The sequence below is a fragment of the Spodoptera frugiperda genome, chromosome 14 (assembly GCF_023101765.2).
Source record: "Spodoptera frugiperda isolate SF20-4 chromosome 14, AGI-APGP_CSIRO_Sfru_2.0, whole genome shotgun sequence".
In the NCBI taxonomy this organism is placed as follows: domain Eukaryota; kingdom Metazoa; phylum Arthropoda; class Insecta; order Lepidoptera; family Noctuidae; genus Spodoptera; species Spodoptera frugiperda.
Window position 1 is genome coordinate 8,765,290 of NC_064225.1, and position 19,730 is coordinate 8,785,019.

The 19,730-nt window shown below is 36.4% G+C and overlaps 2 protein-coding genes across 3 annotated transcripts in view; one reads left to right on the plus strand and one right to left on the minus strand.

Moving 5' to 3' along the window:
• The window catches only part of LOC118279231 (facilitated trehalose transporter Tret1-like), a 118,615-nt gene extending 102,640 nt beyond the window's left edge, over positions 1–15,975 (minus strand). Inside the window, exon 1 of the mRNA XM_035598823.2 lies at positions 15,732–15,975. The gene's annotated coding sequence lies outside the window, so the exon portion shown is untranslated. The remainder of the gene's footprint in view (positions 1–15,731) is intronic.
• The window catches only part of LOC118279065 (uncharacterized), a 595,270-nt gene that overhangs the window by 436,451 nt on the left and 139,089 nt on the right, over positions 1–19,730 (plus strand). Inside the window, exon 24 of one of the 2 annotated variants that reach the window (XM_050698333.1) lies at positions 12,911–12,925. The exons of the other annotated variant lie outside the window; for it this stretch is intronic. Coding sequence (XP_050554290.1) covers positions 12,911–12,918 — 8 coding nt within the window. The 3' untranslated portion in view covers positions 12,919–12,925. Of the gene's footprint in view, positions 1–12,910; positions 12,926–19,730 lie in introns of those variants that run through there. 2 annotated transcript variants of the gene reach the window in all.

Consider the following 19,730-nt stretch of genomic DNA (forward strand, 5'->3'; position numbering starts at 1 on the left):
CTTTGGCAACAACTAGATGTACAGTTCACCACGTAGCAACTAGCGGTGGGTACCCGACCGGCGAAAAGTGACCGACAACCGGCCACGAGACCCGCGGACACACTGGGGCCTAGAATTGTACTGTGAATCGTGGTTATGACATGTCTATTGGGTTTTTTATTAATTTATCGAAATACCAGAGATTGAAGTAGCTATCTTTGAAGATGTTAATCTAAGCTTGAAACTATTGACCGTTTCCACCGATACTAAACTATGTAGCTGTGCGAGTAAGATGTGCTATGAAGATGCTTCGCCTTAAATCAGCTGTGCGAGGCAGATGCGCAAACAAGTATACAACATACAAACACATAGTTTGTATGTATGTTTGTTACTTAATCACTTCAAAATAGATGAAGGAATCGGGATGAAATTTGGTACAGGGGTAGATTATTGTCTGCAATAAGTCACGGGAATGTTAGCAATATGATACAGATTCTATGAATACAAATACATCACAATGTTTCACCCACCATCTTAATTAATACATAATGGACCCAATTAATAGTAAAAACCACTGCATCAGTGAGTAATTAACATTTTATATTAATTGATCGAGTGATCCTCGCCGCGAGTGTGAACTATTCATTTAAAATCATTGAGTGTTTATACAGTAAATTTATTATATGTATTTCTTAAACACAAACCGATACCTACTGTGGTTCTAAAAGTATCTGCCTCGACTTTAATGGGAGGTAGTTTTTTTTTTTTGGAGACAATAGTGCAAAAAATTTCTATAAGAGAAGAATCTTTGTTAGAGATTGATGTCGTATTTCAGAAGCGATTGAATTATGCACTCCCTTACCCCTAGTCATCTTTTTTTTAGTCAGCCGTCAATTTTCTGTGAAGCTGCAGTATCACCCGGTCGAGCCAAGCTAGCCAGCCAACCAATCAGCTTTTAACCCAGCCACAGAAAAAGTAGGACTGGGGATTGCTCTATACATAATATGTCAAAATTCTATCTCCAGCATTCTTTACTGACACATACCTCATTCAGACCAACCATTACTTACGCAACAACTAACAACCAATCACCAAAACAAACATTCAATACAATACAATTAAGCAGTTGTCACTCTCACCAATAGTCGAGTTATGTGGCAACAACTAGATGTACAGTTAGCCACGTAGCAACTAGCGGTGGGTACCCGACTACCCAGTGACCGACAACCGGCCACGAGACCCGCGGACACACTGGGGGCCTAGAATGTGTACTGTGAATGTTATGACATGTCTATTGGGTTTTTATTAATTTATCGTAAGAGCTGATTGAAGCGTGTCTTTGAATGTTGATCTTGTTGTGTTTTATTGATTTATTTATTTCATAAATACTCGAAACACAAACATAGCAATACATGGCAGACTATGCTCCAAGTATGTGCACACAACTTTACATGCAATGACTAGTGAATACTTACAGTTATTATTGAAAGATCGAAAGAGAGTACTAAAAGAATAATCGAAAGAAAATCTTCTTCGCTTATTATTGCGCCCAAATTTTTCGTCGGTAATTTTACAAAGTCAAGTATTACTTATTTGAATTAATCATGGATAAACATTTTTAAAACTCGTTAAACGCAACAATTACAAATTTTTGCTGATTATATTTTAAACTAAATAGTGTACTAATGTACATCAAACCTAAATAAGGTAACTCATATTATGTAGAATGCTTTTGAACAAATCCATTTCATACAGATGGTTGTCAGGCCACAACTGTGCACTTCTCACGAAACTTTCTGCTTCGCACAGCAAAACTGTGGAATGAGCTGTCGTCGGCGGTATTTCCGAACCGATACGACCTTCAAAACTTCAAGAAAAGAGCGTATTCCTTTTTAAAAAGCCTGCAACGCATCTGTGTCTCTTCTGGTATTGCGGATGTCCATGGGCGGCGCTGATCGCTTACCATCAGGTGATCCGTCTGCTCGTTTGCCCCCTATTCCATAAAAAAGCGGATGCCCGCCTCTTTCGTAGCCCCAAACTCGAATAAAATATACAATACAGTCATGGCCGAAACAATATCGTGCATAATGTGACCCTTAGTGCACCGCTGGCGATGGTCGCACACATAAAGATATTTGTAGCGAAGCTGATGCTATATAGGATTTTATTTCAAGGGGGAGAATCATCCAATGGCTTCTCCCACCCACAGACTCCCACCTTAGGCGAGGTGAGAGTTGTGTCAGACTAAAAACCACCCTGTTCCTACTTTTGCCCTTCGAGCAGGAGCCCCGGTAATCCCGGATCGTGCGATATAGGATACAACTTTGATTATAGTTAACACAGAAAAACATTGACCCGACGTATAGTATTTACTCGTGTCGGATCACAAAAAAATGTTCCATGCGGGATGTAAGCAGGAATCAAAACATAGATAACCCTAATTTTTGACCACCGACTTCCAATAACGGTTTGATGAGGAACTCAACTAGTTCCAAACCATGCTAGAGTCTTACATTCATGAGCAGCATTGCGCGACTCGGCACGGCGACTGTCGCGCTGCTACTCAGTAGCAACAATTAATTAAGGAATTTTGCCTGGTACAGCCGAGAGATTATCGCCAAAAATATCGCTGAAAGTCTTCGATCTATTAATAATTTTATCTCAATTAAAAAGCTCATTGCTACTAAACCTCAGTGGACTATAGCCCTTAAGGTCACTGAGTTACAAGCTACAATAGGTCCCACGCGATAACGGTATCGCTTAGTGTACCTCAATACCTTTTTAGGAGCTCACTTAAACAGCTCCTAATAGGTACGCAGCTTCATGTTGTTAGTTATTCAAATGTCCATGTTATTGAGCATTATTTATTGCTCAGTTATGTCTGACACGAGAATCGAACCCAAGGCTTTGTTGATAGTCTGTAATTAACGTGTTAAAGATCTAACTGCGGCACTCATCATGATTCATCATGATTACTAAAACTATTATATACTTAGTAAAGATTTTGTTCTGAAATTAATTACTCTGTACTGACTTAAGTAACCATTAAATTACTCTGGGTACGGCGGTAACTGCAACAAGGCAGTTTAAATGTACTGAATTAGGGTCTCAGATTCGATTTCTAGATCGAAAACATATTAAACCTAATTGTGATTTTTTTTGGAAATTCTCATACAGAAAGTCGAAATATATGCGATAGAATAATTGGTTCTCTTTTATTTTTGAGGTGGGATAATCATCCAATGACTTCTCCCGCCTTGGACGAGTCAACAGGGAGTGTCAGACTCTAACTGACTAAAAACCCCGTCCCTACTCTTGCTTTTCAACCCGGAGCCCCGGTAAACCCGCTAGGCAGTCCGTAGCTCCGAAAACCCTTTCAAAACCTAGAATATTATCAAAGATATACTACTAAACAAGAAACCTCTCGCCTATGACATAACATCACGCTTTCACCGTAACAATATAAGCAGAGACATAAACAACAGTTGCTTATTTACCTGTCAAGAGTCAATGTAATGATGACTGATGATTCGTAGTGGTGCCGGTCAGGAACTGTCGTAAAAAGTCAATGTAGTATGATGATTTGATGATCATTACAATGCGGTCTTTGTATTATCGAAGCGAACTATAATTTGAAGGTAGACAGGGTTATAGGTGTTTGGTGATAAAATATTTTTTTATACTTTAGTTGTTTTGTAAAAGAGAAGCTTTATAAAGGGTGCTTTTGCACCGGAGATGTTCTATGCTACGTTGCTGTGGATGCGTTTGGCTTCCACCAATCATATTCATTGGTTCACATAGATTAGCAATGATGGATACGGACTCAGTTAAGCTATAATTTTATATGAAAATGCGTGCTATGGATGGCTTCCCTACTATCGATACATCGCATACTCGAGCTGCGCATCTTCCCCGCACAGCTATATAGCTTAGTATCGGTGGAAACAGTCACATAGTTTCACAGCTTAGCTATTACTAACCTAAAACCGAAAATTTACACACAACGTCACGCCCTTTTATTCTCAAAGGGGTAGACAGAAACTTTGACCCAAAAATACTTCAATCATCAGCCTCAAAGCCTCACACGTCCCCAGAACCTCACACGTTGCACACAATCAAAGATGACCAGTCATCCATCATCGCAGCATCATCAGATAGTATGCTAATACCAGCGCCACTGACTCCAATCAATCACTAGTAATGATCCGTTTTTGTGGCCAAGTCATTATACGAACCGATCATGATCATCAAGCTGCATTTCCATTCAATTTTGAAGGCATTTTGTTGAGTATAATTAGATACAGGTTTTAGGTTAAAGGCTAATTGAAATTGAATAGGTTTTTGGTACGTTTGGAGCTTTTATAGTATAATTAATAACAAAAATATATTTTTTTATGATAGCTATTGTGAGACATACTAAATTATATAAAAATTAAGGTTTACTCACGTAAATAAATGGAGAAAAGCTCTAATAATTTCGAGTCACAGTAGACTGCGCGACGTCGCCTAGTCTGCGTATGCTGCTCATGATGAAGAGTTTCTCTGTGACTCGAAACTAGTAGAGCATTTCTTCATTAATGTACGTGAGTTATCCGTGTTCATTAGTTAATTTAGTACGTCTCACAATAGTTATAAAAATATAAATTACTTTTCACCCAAACAAACAAAGAACTCTAAATACCTAAATCCGTTTAAAAATACGTATACCGAGAATCGAGTACCTGCGTATTTCACACTGAATAGAGTATGAGGTAATGAGGTACTCCAATGTAAGACCCATACTAAAACGAAGTAACAATCAATCTCTCATAGGTTTCATTAATTGCCTATTGCTATTGCTATTAGGTACTAAACCGATTTCAAAGTTACTGCATACACGTAGTCATTTGTTTTTTACTACACTCGTACATCGATAGCAATTGATTGTTTCTTGCTATTTCTACCTTAGTATCAACAGCTCGTACTTTAGGGTGACTTGCCACAAGAGATGTGTTATGTAGCTATAGAGAATAAGAGATGTAATAGCTAAGCTGTGAAACTATGTGACCGTTTCTACTGATACTAAGCTATGTAGCTGTGCGAAGAAGATGCACAGCTCGAGTATGCGATGTATCAACAGTGTGGAAGCCATCCATAGCACACATCCATAGCACGCATCCATAGCACACATCCATAGCACGCATCCATAGCACGCATCCATAGCACGCATCCATAACACGCATCCTTAGCACGCATCCATAGCGCGCACTCATAGTACGCACTCATAGCACGCATCTTTTCATACAATAAATATAGCTTAGCTAAACCCGTTTCCGCCAATGTTAAGCTATGTGTACCAATGAATATGATTGGTGGAAGCCAAACGCATGCACAGCAACATAGCATAGCACATCTCTAGTGCAAAAGCAGCCTCACTCATACATAAAAAAACGAGGGCAACAAAGTGTGGGAGAGCCCAGCTGCAGCACGAATGGGCCGGCTCGACCGGAGTGATACCACGGCCTCACAGAAAACCGACGAAAAACTACACTTGCGTTATGTTTCCTTGTGTCAGTGATATTACCGAAGGCCCAATTATCCACCTTCCCAATCACCGATTCCCCAACAACCATACATTTCTAATCCCCAAAAGGCCAGCAACGCACTTGTCACATCTCTGGTGGAAAGAAAAGCATCCTCACTCATACATAAAAAACAATATAGGTACGGTACCTTAGTACCTACATATTTAAGTACAAAAATGTTTGACAAGGAAATCAACGAAGGTTTTGTAGTATTTCCACAACACGTTCAGTTTACGTTTCGACTGATTATGTTATAATTACCGTAGTTACTTCGTTATGGGTTTTACGGCGCGGTATGTCAACATTGTCTCGCATAAACACTACAGTTCTCATGGCAGTGTCAATTGTAGCGGGTAGACTGTACTTACTTACTTTCTCTGTGTTAGAACAGAGATAGTTAAAGATTGTGTAATATAGGTGTAAATTGTGGTTTTCCTCCAATAATTTTTGTATACGAATTAATGCAAATTCATAAAACTGCAGGACTACAACTGCTTTGCTGCCCAAACCAACCTATATCACTCACTACGATCTAGCATGATAAGTACAGTACATACATACATACATACAATGATGCTAATAATAATTTTTATTGATATCAAAAACACGATTTACACAAATCCTGAAAATGCTAAGCAGATTTTTAGCACCCCTTCGATTTCAAAAGTAGTTTAAATCGTATCTGTAGAAATTATACATCCTCAGAATGTGTATATAGAAGCATATCAATAGATCCGATCATAATACAACTAACTCACGAAAAGTTTGGTTTCTGAAATCTCACCTCCACAAATACCTACTACATTTAGTAGAATGACCAACAACATAGTTTATTACAAAACAAACGTTACACTACTATACAAGCATTTCCATTACTTAAACACAATAAAATTTTGATTAAATCGTCACCAATCATAAATTTAGTTTAATGTACTCACATCAAACAATACAAAACCAGTTTACAATGGTCTCGCTTTGTAAGACCTTTCCTCACACTCAATGGTCAGTTTATACTGGTGATGTATAGCTCGATGAATACACACGGTAAAGTACTTGCACCTTTACTCAAAATAAGTGCACCCAATTCAGAATGGAATGCACTAACCCAATTCCCGAAACGGTTTAATAACAAGCTATGACATATAACTCATGTTTTCAACTAAACTGGGTTGGAATTCTAAACAACGCCGAAGAATAAAACTAGTATAGTGTTGGTATATTTCGACATTTATGTCTTGGGTAGACGGGCGATGGTTGAAAGTCATTTTTTATCTTGATATGCAACGTTTTGCGTAACCTATGTCTGCTGATTCTAATTATAAGAATATATGAATAAAACTCACAGAAAACCGACGTGAAACAACGCTTGTGTTGTGTTTCATTGTGTGAGTGAGGTTACCCTTTCCCATCTTGCCAATCCCCGATTCCCCAACAGCCCTTAAATTCCTAACACCCAAAAGGTCGGCAACGCACTTGTAACGCCTCTAGTGTTAGGTGTATCTATGGGCGACAGCGATTGCTTACCGTGATCAGGTGATCCGTCTGCTCCTTTACCGACTTTACTTTAATGACCATAAAAAACTGTATCTATACATTTGTGAAGGAGTAAGTTTCTGAAACATTAAACATTCCAAAACTCCAATGAGGAAAGAATTTTTCAAAGCCATTAGTTTCAGAAACTATTCAACGAGGAGACTAAACAATCAAAACCTTTTTCTTTATAACACTCGAAAAGATACCTACTCAGCAAAAGTTTTCATTAAATATGCAGGTAATAAAATAAAGATTAATTCAGTACAGAGACAGTCACCATTAGTTAGCCACCTATACCTACTTTTAGGGACACATTACATCACAAATAGAGTCTGAACAAACCTCACAGTTAGCAAATAGGTTACGTTAAGAAACTGTAATGCAAATTCGTTGACGCAATGCGCCGGCGCCGGGTTACTGAACAATATGCTTCCGTACTCCTTATCTTATCCGTGCGAATGTCGTGGCGGTAAGGGGGTTAAGGCGCCTGCTTCCCATGATAGCGGGTTCCAAACCTGGCAACTACAAGTATGACTGTTTTCCGAATTTGGACGAGATTTCACGAAATTAATGAGATTGCTAAGATTTTTTTTGAAATTAGAAGAAAATACTAATTTATAAAAAAGTTTTTTCTTTTGTTAGTTACGTAGTTAAATAGTTTATATAAGTAGTTTGATAGTTAAGTACGTCAAAGTAGAAGTAACTACTACAAATTCATTAAATAAACTAACCTCTGCCGCCAACGTCGTCCGCGTAACTATAGGTAAAACTGTTCAAATATCAATTTCATACATTTGTAAAAATTATGATTATTAAAAAAAAAGTACAAAACAATGAATCTCGCTTCAGCTCCTATCTCGCGAGATTTGCATTCCCTAGCTGTAGGAAGTCACCAGGAAAGGCCTATGTTCTGCAATGGACGTCTTCTAACTGATATTATGATGATAATAATTAATTAATGTGCATCTCTCTGTATACCATCATCTGTACTTGAGACAATCTATACTAGCTCCGGAGCTACTGGTCCGATTTGAATAATTCTTTTTGTGTTGGATAGCGCATTTATCGAGGAAGGATATAGGCTATAAAACATCACGCTACAATTAATAGGAACCGAGTAGAGCGGGTGAAACCGCGCGGAAGTAGCTAGTAAAGTCTATACCTATGGAGGTATTATAAACCTCTTTAAAAATAAGTGTTCTATGAAGAGATAGTAGCTAGTACTTCCACAAACTTATCATTATCTTACGAGCCCTTTCACAATCATGTAATCAATCTGAAAATAGATATAAACAAATTATAAATAGCTATTAATAATGCACTTCTCTATATGTTTACCTGGTTTCTACAAATAAGCAGACCAGTAACTTACTGTCATACTCAGAGTCATTTAACACATTAAACGCCATGGGGGGCAAAAGTGACCGGCGCTAGCGGAGGATTTGCCTTCAACAGATTTTTGTTGGCAGTCAATGTATTAATGGTTCCTTAAGCCAGTCCTTAGCAATTGTTTTTGGAACAAAATCTTTATTAAGGAATAGTTTAAGTAAACATTTAATGTCTCTGAGTAACGCAGTAAGCTTGAAAATCAGTAATTTGTCTACTCATTTCCATAAATAAACAATACATATCTAAACAGATAAATTCCTAAAAATAAATTACTAGGAAACCTTTAACAAAAACAAACTTAAAACAATATTTATGTCAACAAAATAATTTTCCTAAAAATTCGTTTAAAAACAAGATATTTTCAAGAATCTCCCTATAAATAAGTCATCTACCATAATCTAGATAATGTCAACAAACAGATAAGCACTAAGTACATAGGTAATTACCTTATGTACTCAGTCACACATCATACTAAACATAACCAGTTTATCATAGTCTCGCTTTGTATGACCTTTCTGCACATTCGACGGTCAGATTATACTGGTTATATCAGCTTGATGTGAAGCGTAACCTTACTTGTAATAACATCGTTCTGATTATAAACAATGACTAAATTAAATTAACTTTCCATTATTTTTGGGAGTAAAATAATAAATTAAGGAATTAGTTCTATGCTCGTTGAAGTCTAGACTCTGTTTATTTAGGTTATAAAAGTACTTTATTATAAGGCTAAACCTAAATTCCTTTTACATTATGACAAGATACTTCGGCGCGATTACACAAGATCTGCTCGGCTCCTGTTGATTGTAGCGTGATGTTTTACAGCCTATAGCCTTTCTCGATAAAAATAGGCTATCCAACACAAAAAGAATTATACAAATCGGACCAGTAGTTTCTCATTGAAGAAGCGACGCATCGTACGTATTTGGTAACCACTTTATGCAGAGTAGAGGCAATGTTTATTTAACTTCTTTTTGTTCTCAAATTGAATTAACTGGTCCGGGGTACGAAATTTCTTCACTATTGTAATCTTCAAACACAACACTACCTCCCACAAATAAATGATAAATGATATTTATTTCTGTAAGTAGCTTATAAAATAACACTTTTACACGTCAATATTTCAAATAGCTAGATGAGGCCGAACAAATTTATTTTCAGAATTTCTTCCATAATTTGTTAGTAACAATGTTCTAAAGCCATATTTGTTATTAAAGCCGTGGCAGATACTTTTAGAACACCTTATATAAAAGGTAGGTACAATCGACCGACCGACACTATGTGTGAGTAATCCACCTAAATTGTGGAGTAACTACAATTTACATGAAACAACTAATAACAAACATTACACTAAACATTTCGAGCGCATTGACGTCACAACCACATATTATTGGAAGAATATCGCACAGACTTATAGTTACAGTTGTTTTAATACAGAACTTGATTATGAGACTACAAAGCAAGAGAATTTTACTAAGCTAAACTAAACTAAGTGTGGAAGAGCCATGCTTCGGCACGGATGGGCCGGCTCGACCGGAGTGATACCACGGCCTCACAGAAAACCGATGTGAAACAACGCTTGCGTTCTGTTTTGTTGTGTGAGTGAGGTTAACGGATACCCTATTTCACGGTACACCCTTCCCAAACCCCGATTCCTCAACAACCCTTAAATTCCTAACCCCCAAAAAGCCGGCAACGCACTTGTAACACCTCTGGTGTTTCAGATGTCGATTGCTTACCATCAGGTGATCCGTCTGCTCGTTTACCGGCTTTTTCCATAAAAAAACTAATTGACGTCACAACTACAAACATATAAGAATATCTCACAGACTCGCTTACAGTTATTTTAATAATAATATAGAACTTTGACACCGCTGCGGTTTTCCGGTCCCCATGAGATGTGGAATTACATATTTAGGTATATAAATACTAAAATGGTGTTGTATATTATGCCAAAGTAAATATGTACGGAAGTTTGTATTTTGTATTCATGCCAAAGTGTTTATATGTTTGATACATTATCGTGCATAAACGACTGTGCTGATTTGGTTGAAATTTAATATAGGGATAGATTATGTTACGGACTATTTTATCGCTACCCGTGGCTTCGTTAACGTTGTCAAAGGAATATAAATAACAAACCATTTTTGAGGGGAGAACATTATCCAATAATTTGTCTAATGGGGCTCCGGCTCGAAAAGCACGAGTAGGAACGAGGTGATTTTTAGTCAGTAAGACTCTAACACTCCCTCTCGTTTCACTCAAGGCGGGAGAAGACACTGAATGAATTTCTCCCACCAAAAAAAAAACGATCATCCCCTCTCAATGTGAAGTATTTATCCAGCCCGTGTAAAATATTTATCCAGCAGATACAAAGAAGCTAAACAACAATGACCTGTCAATTTTAAAACACAGATGACCTTCAAATTCAAATTCTAATTATCAAAACACCTAATCCAAATAGAATTAGCAAAAACCCACAAATAGGTAAATAGTAGAAAGTGTATTTATATTTACTTAGTAAGACTGGTGACACACCAGTCTACGGAAGGATTTCTCCTGCACAGTGGGCGCGTTTAGACACAGTGCACACACAAACCGGTGACACGCTACCACTAGGCCAAACTAATATTTGATAGAAACTGAGAAAGGACAAGTGATTGTGTTCTATTTTTTTGACTTTCGATTTCATATACATAGGTAATTAATGTCTTATGAAAGACTAGACTGCATCCGCGCGGTTTCACCTGCCCTGCTTGACTCCTATTGGTACATAGCGTGATGTTTTATAGCCTATAGCCTTCCTCGATAAATGCTAACTATTCAACAGTAAAACGAATTATTCAAATCGGACGTCAAATCGGTTCTGGAGATTAGCGCGTTCAAACAAACAAACAGAACAAACAATCACAACAAACTCTTCAATTTTTATACATATTAGTATAGATTCTTATAGCAATTGGCGTTCCGTTGTCTCAAATAGCTTCCGTTGTCTCTACTTATGTATGTATGTATATAGTGTAATTTAATATTACATAGTATGACAGGATTTCATTTAACGTTTAGACATTGCACCGCTACGGTCGGCTATAACCGACAAACAAACTATGGCTTGAACTGTCACTGTCGACCATAGCTAACAAGAAAATATATTTTTTTAAGTACATATAAGTAGTTTTGTGTGTCGGTTATAACCGACCGTGGCGGTCTAAGGGTTAAGCGAAGCCGTAATTGAGCATATGACTTTTCCCCAGTCCTACTATAGGTAATTATAAATGCGAAAGTTGGTACTGTTTAACCTTTTGTTTGCTAACGGTCCTTCACGTCAACCAACTATGGCTGACTGTCAGGGATTGAAAATGAAATTTGGGACAGGTGTATAATCATGGTCTGAAATAACACATAAGCAGGAAGGCGGGCGAAGTCACTGGCAAAAGCTATTATCTTATAAATTGGATTTAATAACAGCTTTGCAATACATAACACGATTACAGATTTCGTTTAAGTCCGTATTTTTATTGAAATAAGTTACTCGCGAATCAAAAGCAAGACTTGCTTTCTTCCTAGCCAATTCTATATTATTAGACACAAATGGTGTCAAGAAATGACGACTAGCAATTTGCGCCTATTAACAATTTAACAATTTGACATTTATTAGAAACAGGCAATATTTCATTTTCTTTTACAAACTGATTTAACCAATTACACGAAGTAGTACACACTGATTTGACCAATCACAATAGACGTAAGTAGTTCAATATTAGACAGTTAAATTAACTCAATAGAATTTCATCTCTATTCCAAAAGCGATAAAGTTGAAAATAGTAACTATAATTCCCATCCATGGCCACCCTGATTTTCACGACTTTTAAAATGTCAAAATGTACCCGCGAACCAGATTTTAAATTAAGAACCAAAGTATAGTCTTCGCTAATCTTCTTTCAAACAATAGTCAATTCTATTGTTATGGTGTTAATGTCATAATTTGCGTGATGAAGCAGAATACAGTTAGGTATGTAGGCCCTATAAATAAGTATGTCACTATGATTTAATTTAATATTCTATGGTAACATTTTGTCTATAAATATCGGTTTGCGTTGTTGTAAAATAATAATGTTTAACCTACAAATTATGACGTAAATGACTATACAGAGATAGATATTAATAAAATTGACATCAGGTCAAAATTATGGTTGATAATGTGACTGCAAAGCAAGAGGAGGAATTTGATTTTTCCAAAGCTATCGTAAGAGCTAACTAAGTGTAGGAGAGCCATGCTTTGGCACGAATGGGCCGGCTCGACCGGAGTGATACCACAGAAAACCGACGTGAAACAACGCTTGCGTTGTGTGAGTGAGGTTACCGGAGGCCCAATTAACCCTTTCACTCTAAAATTAAATCACCGAAATTATAAACTTCGGATGCTAAGAACTTACTTAATATCTATTTTTGAAGGGGGAAAATCATCCAATCACTTCTCCCGCCTTGGCCGATCCGAGAGGGAGTGTCAGACTCTTACTGACAAAAACCATCCTACTCCTGCTTTTCGACCCGTAGCCCCAGAAAACCCGCTAGGTAGTAAGCAGCTCCAAAATATCGATGTTTTGTTCCAAAATACCAAATAAAGGAAAATTATTCGTATTAAATTAAAAGGAAAGTTTATAAAATGCTTCAGAGGTAAAGTGTTATTAGTAATTACACGTACATGTTGGATATAGCAAATATACCATTTTACATTTTACTAGTTAGGTACATATGTTATAGGCAACGTCACGCCTTTTATCCTCGAAGAGTACGCAGAGCTAGATGCACATTACGACCCGTAATATTACCCGTAATATTAATTTACGGTTATTTGAATCAAAACAAAAAAAAATTGCGGTTTGCTAGTCTATCAAAATACTTTTTATTATAAATTTCCGTGAAACAAACTATCATTATAATCAATTATTTTGCTATCGGCTTGCTCATGTAAATATTTAATGCTCATGAATATGAGCCTCTTGTAGGGCTTGAAACTATTCTAATTCCTCGTCAAACAGTTATGTGAATAAGCCGATAACATAATAATATCAAAATACTGATACAATTTCTAAACAAAAAATAAATATCACTACACTTGACAATAACAGTTTTAAAACAGACACAACACCTGTATCGCTGTCTGATCAAAGTTTCAAGACACATCTGGATAAAAAATTATCAACAAAACAATGCAAAAAAAAATCAACTAGATAATCCTCATTTTAAAAGACGATGCAAACAAAACAAAAACAAAAGATAACAATCCAAAAACCAAACGTAACAAACGAGACAATAGACGTGATGTAACAAGAAATGAATGATACAGTATCAGTGTGTGAACTGAGAACAATTACAGTTGAATAAATACCCGACCCAGATATCAAGGAGCAAATTGACCAAGCATATCACTCGACAGTAAATCACTATGAAAACGTCACCGACATTTACGATTCTGATTCTGGACAGCATGATAACGATGTGTCTGGTACTGATGAGGTGAATACTGCAATTTATTCAACGTCACGCCTTTTAATCCCCGACGGGGTAGGCAGAGATGCACATTACGGCACGTAATGCCACTGTAGAATGTACACCCACTTTTCATCAATTGTTTTATAAGTCCCATGTAATATAGGGTGAGCCTATTGCCATATACGGGGCACAATTCCAGACACCGTGCTACTACTGAGAAATTTTCGAAAATAAAAGTCTTTTAGTGAAAAGGCCATAGTGAGAGAAACTATACATGAATTAATATTTAACTCCCCATTAAATAATATTTAAGCAAGCATTCATTGACCTCTTAAAAGGATTACAATAATAAAATATGCTCTTGAAAGCTTATTGAGAATCAATTAGTCAGATAATTATGCAAAATAAATTCTAAAGAATGTACATAAAACTGAAGATATTTTTACGAGGTAATTTAGGACTAGAAAATGTGCACAAGCCACTTAAATGATGATTATTGATAATTTATAATCACGGTGTCCTACATTGACGTTTACATAGGGTCGGCGCAAGGAAGTGAAATCGGTCAGATTAGCAATGATACGATAGATGGAAAAGGTTTTAATTTTGTCGAAGAAAGTGCAAATATTTATGTCTTTATCAACTGTCGATGTATGAATGTGTTTTAAGATAATACCAACGTTTACGACCACTTAGATTATGTCTGATAGCTATCACGTTACTGTTATCTAGATCTAAAATAAAAACCAGAGTAATAGTAATAGTTTTGCCTGATCCGGAGCTGCGGACTATCTAGCGGGTCACTGGGGCTCCGGCTCGAAAAGCAAAAGTAGGAACGGGGTGGTTTTTAGTTTGTATGAGTCTGACACACCCTCTTGTCTTGCCCAAGGCAGGAGAAGTTATTGGATGATTTTACTCAATACTCAATACATTATTGCATGCCGTAATGTGTAAAAACAGTTGGTATGTTAGACATAGGTCAAAATTTTCGCCCCTCAAAATATGAGTAATAGTTTTAGAAAAAAAAACGTGAATAATTATTTTAATCAATTTAAAAAGGTTAGGCAACTTTTATCTTAAGACGAAAAGAATGGTTCAAATAATAGACTAACCAATACCAATAAGGATAATGAATAGAGCCTCTGTGACGTCAAAAGAAACAAATTCTTTTGTTGACTTGTAACAAAGGAACACCGCGATTTTAAAAAATTAGGAGGAACCAGAACATGTTGCCTGATTATCATCGGTTCACAAGTACGGCTAATATTAACTCTCGAGTGTTACCGTGTATACAACATTTATCATCCACTTGACACTAATACGAATTATACAAACAATCTGAAAGATAGGATCGCAGATACCAGCGATTGATTTCAAGTGAAACAGCATAAATCAACCAGAAATGTAAATTTCATAACAAGTGATCCAATCGAACATTACTTCACCTTCCTATGGAAACATACAAATGCATGAGTCAGCTATAAACACAAACAAACAAATGTTTTTACTACAACGATTACTGCGGTATAAGCCTAGTTCGAATCCCGACTAATGCACTGAGCCATAAAAATCACATTCCACAAAAAACATAAAAGAACCCATAACAACCGTTTTATTATTCACTGCACTTTAATTAGTAGACTGATAAACTAGAAAATAAACAATGCAGATGAAAGTGTTGATACAAACAAACGAGAATAAAAAAGACCGTGCCTAAACAATGGGACTCATTGAAACGCATCGTGTGTAAGAATTTCAAAATGTACTCACCATGCATGTCAGCATCAATAGTTACAATGGACCACGTAACACTTGCACATAAACACACAAATAAATCAAAACAATGTTCGATATTTTATCGAAAAACACTGGACCCAAGATATTCCCCAGTGGGACACCACAAGTTAATAATTCGTAAATCGTATTTCGTTCGCAATGTGCGCGCGAGTCGCCGCGCGCGTGACTTTCAATAACTGCCCGCTCTCAACAGTGATCAACGACTGACTGACTATAGCTGCGCCGGCGTCGATGTTTACTATAACCCCATGCACAAGATTATCGAAAGCTTGCAAGGGGTTTTCGATCCTATACCCTGGTGCATAAAGTATAAAATTGATTGTATTTTGTCTTCTTATCTGTGTTAGTGAGTCGGACGAGCGTATTTGTCATTTTATATGAATGAAAAAATAAACTGTACGCATAGAGCTTTCTGTTGGCATTCGTTTCGTTTATATCATAACCTTAATTAATGTTAATATCGCTTACATCGCTTGCTCCGCCACGTCTCGTATGGCCGCATGATTCACGCCACTATTCACTTTACGCTTAGATTACTTTACATTTTGTCCTGTTCATCTCGCTTATGTTAATAATATTTCTGGGAACATCTCTAGTATTTAAAATTATATTACTCGTTACTATTCGGGTATTTATGGCATCTGTCCAAGTAGATATGTCTATGGGGATTTTGAAATGTGTCTCTATCTTAATTAGAGCTCTAAGATTATTATCGTTGAGCCTAATTTTGTTTGTGTTACATGCTAGAGTGAGATGTACAACAATAGACGAAATATTTTAATACATTAATAGTTCATTGTACCTATATTTTCCTGTTGTTTGTTGTAAGACTGACGCCATTGACCCACACTAATTTATTTCCGATCTTCCTAGTATTATATATGATAGATGCACTCATTTTAAAGAAGTCATCATGTTCTTTAGAAATGCTTTTTATAGTTCCACTTCCTTGACTGAGATATATTTTTATTTTAAGATATTTATTTTTAGGTCTCAGAGCTACAGGTTCAAAAAACGAGTATCCTAATTTTAGAATATACAAAAATAAAGGCGTGGGTGTCCATATGTCAATAAACTTAGTTTTACAATAGTACCTGGCAACAACGAGAATTAGCATAAAACTGGAAGGAATCTCCTCGTGTTATACTAAATAACAAATATGAAACATGTATTCTAATCTAGGTCAGATTCTATTTGCAATTTTGTTCTAAAATTATTTATAGTTGAGCAAAAAATATTCGTAAAACCTATTATAAGTGGGTGGTGGTACCAGATGGCAATGCATTTATTGATGAATAGATCTTTAATTTTCAAACGCATCTGTTTTCAAGCCACTCTCAACCTTGACACATTTGAAATTAGATAACAAATGGTTTCTTATTATTATTTTTCCTTTATTGACATAAATATTAAAGAACACGTCTCTATATTTAAAACTAGACTATACACATATTCGAAGTTTGTATTTGTAATCTATAACCACTAAGTACTTTATTTAAAAACCTCATTTTTGGAAGTCGATTATTATACAACTAGTATAATAAAAGTGAAACAACGCTTGCGTTATGTTTCGTCGTGTAAGTGATGTTACCAGAGGCCTAATTAACTCCCTTCCCAATCCCCGATTCCTACTAAACCTGGGTGGTTTGATGGGGAATGTCCATGGGCGGGATCGGGATGTGATCGGGAATGTCAATGTCCATGGGCGGCGACGATTTGCAGGACTAAAAAGATTAGTCTGAAAACCAAATTTGATGACAATACAAACATAACAGGTGAAACTAAATAAAAACAAGTAAACATAAAATAATTCGACATTATACATTACCCATATAGGTATGTAGTTTGCGGTAAGAAGTCCAATAGGTAGTATGTATTTCTATAAGTACCTGTCGTTAAGGAAAAAGGGACATCGACTCATAACCACGCATGACTTATATTTAGAAAGCAAAACAATTATTTTCTGTCAGCACTCTCCCTCACACTCAAAAAGTGCTTGCTCTAATTCCGGACCTCATGTTGTTCTGGGCCAAATAAATATATCAATGACGATTACAACTCCCCTAAAACTAGAATACATAACCCATTTCCAAGTAGATTGTAGAATAATATATAAGGTGCTCTTAAAGTATCTGCCACAGCTTTAATGGGAGGTAGTGTTGTGTTCGAAGATTACAATAGTAAATATAAATTATGGATTATGAGTATTCCTTTTCATAAAAAAAACTATCTCTTTCACCGTCTCTGTTACTTCGTCAATGAAAATAATTGCTATCAATCGTTTTCATTGACGAAGCGACGCATCGTGCGTATTTGTGAACCACTTCATGCAGAGTAGAGTCAATGTTATTTAACTTTTTTATGTTTTCATATTGAATTAACTAGTCCGAGGTACGAAATTCACTATTGTAATCTTCAAACACAACACTAACTCCCTTAAAGCCGTGGCAGATACATTTAGAGCACCTTATATTTTAAAGCCATGTCATTCATGATTTATTTCGTCAAGGCTATGTAACCGCAAATAACAGCTACAGAAATATTTTTAAGTTCATTAATTAACGCCTACAATAAATATTACTAACAATTTTATTTCAATTCACTCAATTTAACTTCGTACCTCTCATTGTGTACCTAACTGAGTCATTAGATCGTCATAATAAAAGTATGTTTAAGTTAACTGTAGAAAGATGAACACGCTCATTCTCATGATCTATTGGGGCAATGAGATTATTAAGATATTAAATCAGATTATTAGTGACCTGTCTCTCCAGAGCGGAAAAAGTCATAAGTTATTTGGAAAATATCTCAAAGCTTCGTTACCAGTTTGGGAATCAAAACGATGCAAGACAATAACACTGAGCAAAACCTACTTAAAACCACCCCGTTCCTACTTCTGCTTTTCGAGCCGGAGTACCTCTAACCCGCTAGGTAGCAAAGTTATAGCAGCTCCGAATCGACATCAGCCCAACTAGACCCCATCTGTAGTGGTCTGATAGCCCGGCGGCCAAATAGGTCGCGCGAGGAACGCGACGCGCCGCACGCCTGCAGGCCCGTGTACCGAACAAGACCTAAATGCAATATGTTACCTAATTGTATCATCATCATCAATTCAGGCATCGTAATCTATTGCGTCGACTAACGAATTATCACCAAATTACTTTCTCAAGGACTCGTCTCATCTAACCGCAAAGTCAATATAAGTTGAACAGCACTTCCTTATAAAATGTCAGTATCAATTTATTTACTAACACTGCCCCACTCAGAGTCATCCAATTGTTACTTAACCCAGTCCTTAGCAATTGTTTTTGGAACTAAATCGTTACTAAGGAATAGTTTAAGTATTTATTTAATGTCTCTGAGTGCGCCGGTTACATCCAAAGTCATTAATCTCTAGTTAAAACCAATTATGTCTCTCGAAAATCAACTAGCGTGTAGGACGACTCTCAATTGCTGTTACACAATACAATAATTGAAGAAAAATTTCGATCAATTCAGATAGATTATCACTTGTTTAGCCACCTTGATCTTGTCTATACCTATGTTATTAGACAGAGAGATTGTCCAGTGTCACACATTAAATATAGCTTAAAAATTTAGTAGTTCCAAATAAATTAGAGTGCTTTTCCACCAGAGATGTGCTATGTAGCTATGCTACGAAGATGTAATAGCTAAGCTGTAAAACTACATATGTGACCGTTTCCACTGATACTAAGCTATGTAGCAGGTAGATGCTCAGCTCGATTATGCGATGTATCGATGGGAAGCCTTTCATAGCACGCATCTTTACATATAAAAACATATGTAGCTTAGCTGAGTTCGTTTCCACCAGTACTATCATAATATTTAATCTAATAACATCTTCTTCAAGAGTAAAAAATTAATGCTACATGTTTGGAAACACAAGTCTTGCAACTTCTACACTCCTAGGAACAGCTCTCAAATAACACATAACAACGCTAGCACTAGTAA